Consider the following 12,423-nt stretch of genomic DNA (forward strand, 5'->3'; position numbering starts at 1 on the left):
GATGAGAGCCTCTCTCATTGAAGCTACAGGTTCCCATCCCATTTTTGGAGAAAATGATCGGTAGATAGACCAAATGATACAAACACATGCCTACTGGACCAGTCAGCCAAGTGTATTCATCCCCAAGGATGAGGAAATCACTTTAGTAGGACAAGTTATCTCAAGCATCCTTTCTTGGAGTTACCAGTAGTGAGATAAATAAAGTAATATCAGTGAACAGTAAAAGACCAAGCACTGAAAAAAGGTTAGGAAAGGAAGACTCCTTCCTCAATATGTTCTGGGTCACGATGACACAGAATTACATTGGGTATAGGAGGCATTTGTCATTGTGGAAAATTAAGCCTCCCATAGATTATATTGGGATTGAAATCACAACCACTTTATATATGGCTTAGATATAGCTGTGAAGTCATAAATGTCATATTGTTTTCTTTACCTATGGATATTATGCGTGTGTTTACTTTTTTAATTGAAAATGATCTGTTTTCTGCAGCAAAACAGGGTATTTGCTTGATGGATGTGTATTCTGAAAAGTTATGAGGCACAAGACAGTATTGCTGCTGGATATGAGGCTGCGTTTTGCTCAGTGTTAACTGCTGAAGGAAGGACTCCTGGGACAAAACAAGCAAGAACTCTTTGGCTCATTTCTTAGCTCTTTATTAGTTTCTTGTTTCAGTTTGTTTTTATTGCTTTACTTTCTTTTATTGTGTTCCAGATAAAAAATGTATCATCAGAGGGACTGCTGTGTAAATCCAATAATTTCTCTCTTTTTTTTAAAGACTTACAGTTCGAAGAATGTTTGTTGAAGACTTGCACCCAGCATATCATCCATCATTAATTTAAATATCCAAAAACTGTAATTCTTCTTCTCTTGTAGAATCAAGCGAACATGAAGACAAGAGCACAGGTGTCTCAGGTGAAGTATCTTCTACACAACCATGCCCTGCACCAGGATATACTCAGCCTGAAGAAGCAAAGGAGGATATGGATGTAACAAAACAAACAAAGCCTGAAGAGAATGATGACTTGGGCCCACTGCCTGATAACTGGGAAATGGCTTATACAGAAAAAGGGGAAGTCTACTTTATTGAGTGAGTGTTATTTCTTTTCTTTCTAGTAGATATAGTATATTTAACTGGGTGGTGAGATGGTTTGTATGGTTGAGTTGAGCACTTCTCTACTCTAAAACTCCATTGACGTTATGGCTTGTCAAGGCTCCCAAGAGACAAGAGACAATTCTTACATTACTGATTTACATCATTGAAGTATATTGTTGTGTTGTTTTTTTTTAATAGGTTACTGGATATTAGCATTTTGATAACAGCAAGTAGAGCCATTCTGTCTTCTTTTCAAAGCAGAGCTTTTCTGCTGTGCTGAGTTGTGCGGTCACTGGAGTCTTCCTTCTGTGGACAGAGAGGGATAGGGTTAAGTTTTGCCAATTTAAGTGAAGAAAGATAGAAAAGCTAAATTCTACACATTGAATAGTAGACGGAGACCATGATATATTTAGAAATAATAAAAGGGATAAATGGACAATGAGGAGAATTGATGTAGAACATGGAGACACATTTTCCTGGTATGGTGTATGTACCTATTGCTACTGTTGTTAATTAGCCAACTCACTGAATGAATGGATATGAAAGTTCCTTCTTTGCTAAGTGCAGTCATTAATACACATTATCAGAATAAAAATAGAGCAAATGAGTGAGTTATCTCATGTTTCATAAAAAAGTGAAAGGAAAAGCCAGTGCAATCATCTGCACAACAGTACTTAAAGAGGAAGCAGTAGCATTCATGTTTGCTTTAAGAACTGCCTCAAACAGTTTGGAGTGTTAGCCATTATTCTGACTACTAGTAGGTAAAAATAACTTTTGGCTATGTCACTTTTATTTTAAGTCCCTTATTTCATGCTAGATTTTATGACAATCTCATGAAGCGTAAACAGATGATAAGAATAAAGTTTGTGTACATTATTTTTTCCTAAACACTGACATGATCAACTATAGCTTCTGGCAAATGTAAGGCTGAAAAGAGCAGTATCTGTTAAAAAATAAGTGTCTTTGCTGAAAAGGGCAAAAATGTGCTTATTCTAGAAAAAGAATAAATATAGTAACTTTGCCCAAGCAAGCAGAGAAGAATTAGGATGACTTCAGGGTGAGCTTAAACCTTTGTTTCTTTCTTACCTCACAACCATATAGAGTTTTTCTGCATATATTGAATGCTCTGACAGAGAACAGTGAGCAGACTGAATTATATGGTACTTTTGTTTTACTTGATGTAACAAAAACCTGTTATGTTTGAGAGATGGGGTTTGGGGTGCAATCACTAACACACCCAACTGTGAAAGTAGCAAATACTGAAGCAGGCAGTTTAACAGAAAATTAATAAGTAGCTTCTAAAAAATGCAGTGAATGAAAACAACCCAGCCACTCTATGCAGCAGCCGTTCCACTCCTCATATTCATTTGATGTTACACTTTACTTCCTATCCTGGAAAAGCTCTGGTTTACACTACCATTCTGACAGTGCACATCATTCACTTCCACTAAATGACCGTTATGTAAAATAAAGAAATCAATCAGAGGTACAAGCTGGGTAGAAAGACTGTTACAAGGGCTCTTTACTGCTGAAATTATATTCTTGAATAATGTTATTGCAAAAAAATGTGATATTTCATGTCTGTAAAACTACCAAATTGTTTACTAGAATCCCAGTAAAGTAACAGTTATTTGATCATCTGGGTTTTCACACTGCACAGTCTTCACAGGGTTAAGTTGGAATGTAATGCCGTGGGGATGCTGTTAAATTGCCTCTTTGTTTAGAAGTCACTTTGGTTAATGGCATAAAGAGACTCCATTTGCTTTCTCAAGAAAAAAAAAAAAAAAAAAAAACGGAAAGATAAAAAGACAACAAAAACCTATTTGTCTAACATCTCCCCGAACAGTAGTAAAGATTATTAAATAATAGATGAAAGCCAAACATTTTTAAAGTGTACATCATGATGGGTGTAAAAAAGTCATACCAGGCAGCATCTTTTATTACTTTATTTGAGGCTCTTGTGAACTGTGGCGTTGAACCCCAAGGACTTCAAGCCGTAAGCTATCTCAAGTTCCAGATTGTCACAGGTATACTCAGAGGTCTTACACTGAATGACAGCAATTTCATTCATTTGCTTCAAACTAATATTTAAAATTTGCATCTGATTTCATTTATCAGCACTCCTATCAGAAGTAACATGGCAGATTTACAGAGAGAGGGAGTGTCTTCGGGAGAAGAAAGATAACTGTAGACAGTATTATTTATCTGTTAATCATTAATGGCCCAGTTAGTATTTTGTAAAGCAACTGGAAGGAATTTCCTCTACTTTAAGCCCTAAAAGAAAAAATCAAACACCAGATTAACTAGATAATTCAGAGGATGTTGCATTTTAGAGTATGACTCAGTTTGTTTCTTCGTTTTTTTCCCTTTTTTTGACATAGGTGCATGACCCTATGTTTACCTTTATTAGCATTCACAGACAGAACAGGAAGAGCATCCCTGCCCACTGCATAATATTTACCACTGTAAGTTTTTCAGGAAGAGTACATTGCTTGGGTTGCTTCCAGCCTCCCTTACATATGGAATCAGATTTTTAAATACAAGTACATACCACACAGATAGGAGTTCACCTCCAACTTTTACTTTCATTTGGAACGTATGCTAATGAGAACAGCAGTAATTAAACTGGATTCTTTTCTGGTGATATTCTGACTTATATAAATTATATATAAATATAAAAATCAGTTCTAATCCTTCTTTCCTTCTTTAAATAGAGATGATGAGTTTGACTTATTTCGGTGCTGTTTAAATTGTAGCTGTCAATGATTTTTAGTTTTTCCCTCTCCCGGGGTTAAGAAGTCTGAAATTCCCCATAGCCTTCAGACTTCACCTTGCCAACAGCTCTCAATCCACTTACTAGAGAGAGGAGCCTTGTACTGTCCTTGCAAAGTCAGCAGATATTGGCTCTGATGGATCTCAGGCATTCGATGTTTGCTGTGTTGTTCCAGTGCAGTGTTGAAGGGAATGTAAAAGAAGCAAGTATCTTGGTGCATCTGCTGTAATGGGCAGTCAGCCTTAAATCCAGCACTCACTCAACTCGCATGCTCCATCACTTCCACCATTACATCATAGACCATCCTGCAAAAATGGTCTCTCATGGTTTTTATTATACTTATTTCTAAAAGGCAGGATTGATTTTGCCTCTCTCTGCAGCCCTCTCCACCTAGGGAGCAGAGCTCTCTGGAAAGGTTGCAGGGTGCAGGACATTAAGCCAGGAAGAGCTACCGGTCATCAAGCTGAGCTACAGCTAAGCCTTAATGAAGAGTCTCAAGGACATTGCATAACCCATAACAAAATCAATTTAACTTACTCTGTTCAAAGCACTTTGCTAATACAACATTATTGGTTGTTTTATTAGAGGAGAACTAAAGTCTAGAATAAAGTTAAACTTCTGTAATACATCTATAAGAGATCATCTTTGAACTGCAGTGATAGTTTTTAGGAGAATTTGGACATGTGAAGTTTAAGAAAATGCTTTCCTGTGCATCTCACAGATATGAAGTCTCTTCCCCCGTTAACACCTCCTTCCCTGATCTTACAATCAGCATTGCTTTTTGGACCAGCTGCAGTATCTTTTTTTTAGTTAGAAGTACTTTTCATGAGAGCATCGTAAAAGACTACAAAACACCCATAAAATAGGTCTCTGCCAAGGACTTTCCTCCTCTCAGTAAAAAACAGCCATTAATGTTTTGAATATAGCTGGTGCTATTTCAGGTGTTACCTGAAGAGATGTACAGCTACAGACTGGAAAAGTAAAAATCTGACCCAGTTTGTTTCTAAGAATATTGCGGCTGACTTCAATGGGATCAGCATTTCTAAGTTTTAAGGTAGGAAAGTCTTTTGATTGGCAGGAATAGCATGTTTATCCTAGCGTCTTGCTTACCTGAAGAATTGTTGTATATTCAACTCTTCCTGCTTGCTCATCAGTTCACCATCAAAAAGCAAAGTATATTAGTTAAGCGTAGCCACATTGCTGAATTTGACCACCTTTGTCTTTCATAACAGTATATGCTAGAAGTACTGACATGTAAGTACACCTTTCTATCTGCTCTCGAGTACTTTCATATCCTGCAGTAACTGTCCATCTCTTAGGAGCTAACTTGGGTCTTTTGCAACTGTGTTACACCATCAGCGTATCAGTGTGTAACACTGAGATTTGCCATGTCTCAGTTTTGCGCTTATTTCTGCAACTTTAATTAATGGGCAATTAAGGGGACCTTCCAGGGACTTTTTCCACATGCAGTTTTAATGTGCTCTTCTTCAAGAAACAAGTATCAGTATGACTTTATCATCTAGATGATTCTTAATCATCAACTTCCTGTGAATTTGATCATAGATTTCTATGATGCTTTTTCCATCTCTACACGTTGTGTTGAATCTGTCTGTTTCAGTTAGGCATAACACATCTCCCAGTCTTTGTCCTTCAGCATGACGCGCAGTGGGACTGGCACCAGGACAGATCACTTGCAGTTTCTTTCTCCTGCAACCAGTTTCTTGCCTTGTGACACATTACTTTGGAGTGAGGGACTGGAACTGGAAAAAACTTTGCAAATACTGATTTTTTTATTCTTTTCTATTTTGATGTTCTAAAGACATTCTTAACGTGTACCAGTGCTAAATCTTCCTTAACTCTCAACCACTTTTTAATCTATGCTGACATCCAGGCCAAACTCCTGTTGTCTTTCCTCACGCTCTAATTTCTTGTCTTTTCCCCAAATGTCTCTGCTGCTCTGCGGAGCTCTTCTTTTAACAGCTTTCTTCTGCCATCTGTAGTGGTATTATATTCTTTCACCTTCAACTAGTGGACTCCATTCACCTAGCTTGCTTTCCAGCATTAGGTATCAGTATAAACCACTTACCAAGACTCTTCTTGTGGTCAGTGATGAGAGGTAATTATTTCCAGTCTGATTCATCAAAGGCAAAGGGTGAAATCCATTTACCCCAAAATAAGTGCTTTTATTAGTAGAAATCCCTTAGGATGTTCAAGGGTACAACTGCAGGAGCATGTCGATGTTTGTCAGGAGTACACTTTTGAAGGAAGTGTGGTTGTCTCCCTCACTGTGATTTGGCTCACGTGTCAGAATACTGAAATACTGAAATATGAACTGAAGTATTTTCAGATGAAACTTCAAATAAATTTATCTCTAGGAGTACAAATAATTGACTCCAAACTGTGACAGGGATTCAGTCCACGGCACCAGATTAGAGTTAAAACCTGTTTAGATTCCTTCTGAACTAAATCATATCTGCATCTACTTTAGCAGTATCAGCAGACTGCAGAGCGAAACACTTGGTGCTGATGGCCCGACATCTGCATTCGTGTCTCTTTCCAGGTGCCCTGCACTGCACTCCTGTGAATGGCTGAAGTGCACTAGGCAAGCTCTTGCTGTGTGTCATCTGGATTAGATTCAAATGAAAGAAGTTTACAGTTCTGAGGACACTGAGTGGGTAAATTAAGATATTCACTTGAATCCTGATCTGAGTCAAAGCACTACTGTGAAGGTATAGTAATAGCCCAAGTTATATACATGGACCTGGCAGACAGGATACAAACCCAATGCCGTTACAGAATGGCAGCTGGAGACCACTTGAAAGACACATAGAGACAAACACGGTATTAAGAGCATATGTTTAGGTCCCTAATCCCACCCTAAAACAAGTAAGATAAATTATTCTGCCTCTCCTTTGAGTAGAGAAGAATCCTACAAAGTTAGCTGTATGATTTCTAGATGACAGTCAAATGAAATGAGGTCCATTCTTGGTCACAATTTATCTGCCTGAGTCAAAGAGAGCATTTTAAGCAGCAGAAATGACTGTAGGAGATCTTAGGCATTTATGTATTCCTTCAAAAATCTTACGTATGCATCCTACAAATACCTAGAGGCACCACCACTGTATTTGGTACAAGTACATAAGTGCTTATCACTGCCCAAAGCCCTCTGGGATGACAAAAAGGGCATTCTCAAACTTGTATCTCTTAAGGACCTCATATTCCGGGCACACCTAACGCAAACCAACAGTGTGATGTGCAACACAAAGTGCAGTCATATCTTCTCTCATTCTCATCATAGCCAGAAGTGGAGTCCCTTCTGCATCTCTCCCTACATTTGTGCAAGAAGTTTGGGAAGTAGCCCACAGAGGATGAATTGCAAAATGGTGATTTTACTGCTCATTTTTTTTTCTCTCTGTCTCTCTACATGTAAATTGCTTGAAAATCAGTTTCTCCAAAGCTCTGCAGATAGTCAAATCTGAGGTATACAAACAAGGGAAAGGAGTAAGCATTTTAATATGAAAGTCAGGTGGCCTGTAGTGCACTTGGTTTCTCTCTGTCTCATATACTTTCCTTTGCTCAAGCTGTTCCATTTAGGACCATCTTGGATGTTATGCATTTACAATAAAAACCCAAACAAACCCATATGTGCTGTCCCCAAATACACTGAAGCAGCACATTGGTAAATACCCATTTTGAAATGCCTTTCACAATAACGTGCAAATTACATACCTTGCAAGAGTCACAATTTAGAATAGGTTTGCAGTGTTTTCAGAAGACATTAAAGCTATTACTGTCAGTAAGTGCTTTCTGTATTCCCTTCAGAAATGTTTCAAGAGATTTTCTGAGAGCTTTGTTACCACAGGAAACTTCATCTGTCTATGTGCTTTAAACTGGCAGATTGCTAACACCAATCTATCATATTAAAAATCTTAAGTAAAATAATATACTTCATGACAAATAATAGTAAGTTAGTACATTGTTAAGCAAGAAAAGCCACACTCCACGTATTGGTTTTCTTAATACCTGGAAGTATGGACAAATATCCACTGAATTTCTAGAGAGTCTTTGGTGCTGGCACCAAGCTCTAGTGATAATGGGAAACTGGGTTATGAACAGGCTGCAAAGTACTGAAAGCAGAGCTACAAAGAGAGGAACTGGAGGTTGAGTCAGAGTTTCTGGGAAGTATTCTGAGCTTCTTTCACTCTATTTAAACCAGCTGAAAAATGTTTTGTTTTGTGGGTTTTTTTACGTAAGTTCATAGCTTATTCTAATTGATATGGTAGGACACCGACTGCAGTAAGCTATTTCTGGCAAGTGTAAGTGCTTGGTAAAGAGGATTTAAGTTAACTTTCAGTAATTAGTATATTGACTTTTGGCTAGTATAGTCAAATAGTAATCATTTCTGGTGGAGTTTATTTTGACATTATTTTTCAACACTGCAATAAACCTCGGGTCTAAAATTGTTTATATTTTGTACAGCTGTTAATAAATCAGACTGAATTTGCAAATGTTCTGCTATTCTCATGCTCCACCTCTATTCAGCAGAACCAAAGAGATTTTTCATTCACTGCTTTCAAGGTTTCCAGAATTAGGAGGTTGCTGCTGATTTTAAGACATTCTGAGGCATACCTGGTTGGTTTGCCAGCAACCATGTATTAGTTCAGTCATCATAGCTATTAATCAATATCATGGAAATTGTGTAAGTATAGTCTTTATAAATCTGCCCATTAATTATGAGGTATGGTTATTGCTGAGTAATGTAACAGTGGCCAGTGGAAAATGCTGGTGAAGCCACAGCTGTATTTCTCACAGGATGCTTTTGTTGCATCGCTTCATGTTCATTCAGCCAGTGACAACTGCTCTGAATGTTTGAGCATTTGTTCTACAACCGCTTCTGTTATTCCACAACTCATTCATAACTAATCTGCAAATCCTCATTCCCTTCTCTTCCTGGCCTATCTGCAGGACTGCTCGAAGTGCACACATGGTTAGATGTAGTGGTGAGACAGGACAGCTTATCCTGTATGCATTTTACAGGATTTTTAGTGCTTAAGAAACATTAAAATGTTCACAGCTTTTGCAGCGGATATGTGTCGGAGTTACTTTTGCCATTGGCATTAATTTGACCATTTTACTGTTCCTTTTGTCTTCTTACCATTGTTGAAACTTTCCTACCAGACTTCTTTTAAATTAGGTTAAAAACTCTTTTGGAGCTAAATATTGTCTCCCTATAGCTTCTACAGATTCTAATCCATTGCTGAGCTGAATATGGAACAGGCAGAGCACTAAGACTCAGAGGAGCTGACATCTTCCATGAGTTGTCCCTGCAGCCTGCCCTGGGACATTCTACCAGCACTACCAAGCCCTCGTCCTTCCTCTCATTTTCAGTCTGTTCTATCTGTGTGGAGAACAAACTGCCTCTTTTGTTTTTGTCTGTGCTGTTGGCTAAGCTCAGTTTTAGTCCTTTTTGGAAGACATAAAACAGGAGGTTATAATAGAGTACAATCATAGAATCATTTGAACTGGAAGAGATCTCTTCAAAGGTCAACTAGTCCAACCCCCCTGCAATAAACAGGGACATCTACAGCTAGATCAGGTTGCTCAGAGCCTGGTCCAATCTTACCTTGTGTAATGTCTCCAAGGACAGGGCTTCAGAGTAACCTGAACAACAGTATGGTATATGGAAAAAGAAGTATCTTTCCAAAGCCTGAAACTCAAAAGCTGGCACAAGGGAGATTGGGAGAGGACCCTGCAATATATACCTCCTCAGTAGGAGGGAAGTAGACATACAAAGGCAACCACAATGCTGTAAAACAGGAGCACTTATTTTCTTCTTTTACAGAGAGGAGCATAGTGGTAGTCAAGTGTTTACTCACTGTAGGAGTGTAGGTACACTGGGTACCTGGTTGCTAAGGTGATCCCAACATTTACCTCTAAGGTGTTTTTGTAGAGATGTTAGAAAATGGAGTCCACAGAATCATACAATAGAATCATAGAATCATTAAGGTTGGAAAAGACCACTAAGATCATCTAGTCCAACCATCAGTGCATCCCCACCATGCCCACTGTGCTGTGTCCCTCAGTGCCACATCTGCGCTCTTCTCGAACACCTCCAGAAATGGTGATTCCATGTCCTTGGGCAGCCTGTTCCAATACCTCACCACTCTTTCCAAGAAGAAATTTTTCCTAACATCCAATCTGAACCTCCCTGGTGCAACTTAAGGCCATTCCCTCTTGTCCTATTGTTAATTCTGCATTATTTCAGATAGGGTCAATCTTCAGAAAAGGAAAAGGAACTCTACTATATGCTGGAGCACCTGTCTGGAAGTACTTGAAGCCCCATTGCAAGTGATTCCATAAGTTTCTGTATGAATGATAGAGCGGGTGCCAAGCAAGGGAGCAAGCATAGAGATGGATAAGGAGCAGAGGGGTGATTTTCAAAAGGTACTTTGGTCCTTCTGCTTGCTTTAGATAAAAGTTCTTGTGGATAATTTAAACTTTTGCTGAATGAGACAGAAAGTAAAGAGGAGATTGAGTGTTGTAAGACCTCATCTAGATGAGATACCATCTTCACTCTCTGAAATGCTGCTGTAGACTGAAGGATCATTCTACTGCTGGAAAAACTGTTGACTTTTTTATTTAGTTCTGGTTTTGCATGGAATGGGCACAGTGGACAAAACTGGAAGGCAATAGTCCTCCTGGCTTTATGAAAGCCACATTTATGCTGAAGCGAAGCATAGCTGTTTGCTTGTTGTTGCTTTTGGTTTCAACAAAACCCTCAAAGGATGTAATTCAAGTAATTCACACGTTTAAACAATAACACTGAATTGGGCTTATTTTCAGCTTGGCACCTGTCTTTGCAGAAGCCTGGAAACTCATTTCAGGCCTATTCTAGAAATGTCACAGGGATATTTTCAGGGCTGGTGAACTGGTCTGTTCTGCTCTCGTGCAGCCTTATGAGGCAAATACCAGCCAGCCAGCTTACAACAGAGTTGACCATTAGCACTGGTTCTGCCACTGGGTCCTTTGGTGGTTATGGACAATCGCTTACTGTCTCTGTGACTCCATTTTCCCACCTTTAAAATAGGAGTGATGGTTTTTATTTCCTTTCTAAAGTGCTTGAGATGCATTTTATATCACAGCAAAAATTCCTAAGTGCAGTCGTATATTTTGCTCTTTCAGAGCTGTAGGAAACTATCTGTGAGTCCCTGCAACCAGTGGGGGTCCCTGCAGTCATTCAGAATTGGTAGCTGGGTGTCAGTGGCGACTGCACAGACATGCCCATATTCCAGAGTTGCCACTGCAGCTTGTACTGATAGCCCAAGCTAGTGCCTAGCAGTGGCACTGCTAACGAGGCACCCGTAGTAGCATGGAGCTCAGTGTGTGCTGCTGGCTGCACCCAAGGAGCTGAGAGCAGCCCACGCTGAGCTCCACACTGCTGCAACAGCGTCACTGCCGGTAGCTCCACTGGTTAATTTAAAGCTAGCTGAAGTATGTCTGCACAAGCCGCAGCTAGGCTGTGACTGCGGTATAAAAATACACCCTACAGGAGACCACAGGCAGCCAAATCTTCAGAGAAAGCATCTTGCTTACATTTGAAATCAAGCACGGGCTGATGGCATTGTTTCAAATTTGCTTTACCTTTAGTTTGTTGTTCTTCATATTCTGCAGGTGCAGCCGTGCTCCTAAAGTAGGTGAAGATCTCACTTTTCCTCCTCACCTGTCACAAATGGTGTTTTAGACTGGGATGTGCTTAAAATAGGAATTTAAATGTCTCAATTTTCATTTTGTTTGCCATTTTAACCGTACATGACTCTCATCTCCCTTTTTTTTTTCATCCAAAGTGTGTAGGAAGAATTAATATTGTCACAATAATGCTGAGCAGTAAGTACTATCACTGGTTTCAGAGATGGAGAAATGAAGGCAGAGGAAAGGTTACCTGCCAAGGCTTAAACAGTGAGTTAAGGTGTGAGAAAGGGCTGGTACTATGCATTTGTTTTTCCCTGGGGGAACCAGTGCTGTTTGGGCCACGTGGACTGTATCAGTCAGCCACTCACCAATTAACCGTTGCATCCTAAGCCGTTTTTTGCCAGGTCCCCTGTTTTTCTACACCTTATGCTAATGTTTATAAGAGAGGTCTTAAGTATACTTTACAGTGACATAGCAAATTAATAATAACCTAAATAATTCAGTATTATATAAATTGTATGGAACAAGCATCCTCCTAGGGTGTATCATATAAATAAAACATGGGTTAGAATGGACTGTGAATGATGGTATTGTAAGAAAGGCATCTCAAAACATAAAGGAGTAATGATCACATCCTTTTCTATTTTATAGTCTTTCTTCTTTAACATACTTTAAAAAAAAAAAAAAAAAAAAAAAGGTTCCAAAATTCAAATGCTTATGGTAAAGGTATACATTGAAAAAATCTTGGTTTAAGTCTCATTAGGTGTGTTAAGTGTCAATTCATTTGACAAAATGATCTCTTAGAAAACAGTTTGCATCAGTTCAGTGCTATTTCATGGCTGATTCCTCAAAGATCTATTCAGA

General features: G+C 38.9%; 1 protein-coding gene across 8 annotated transcripts in view; it reads left to right on the top strand.

Moving 5' to 3' along the window:
- Positions 1–12,423, top strand: part of MAGI2 (membrane associated guanylate kinase, WW and PDZ domain containing 2) — a 708,093-nt gene that overhangs the window by 464,721 nt on the left and 230,949 nt on the right. For all 8 annotated transcript variants that reach the window (XM_090135446.1, XM_090135412.1, XM_090135421.1 and 5 more), the window contains exon 5: positions 878–1,091. In XM_090135446.1, the coding sequence (XP_089991572.1) occupies positions 878–1,091 (214 nt within the window). The remainder of the gene's footprint in view (positions 1–877; positions 1,092–12,423) is intronic.

This window comes from Phasianus colchicus, chromosome 1 (genome assembly GCF_987193195.1).
Source record: "Phasianus colchicus chromosome 1, bPhaCol1.hap1.1, whole genome shotgun sequence".
Lineage (NCBI taxonomy): Eukaryota > Metazoa > Chordata > Aves > Galliformes > Phasianidae > Phasianus > Phasianus colchicus.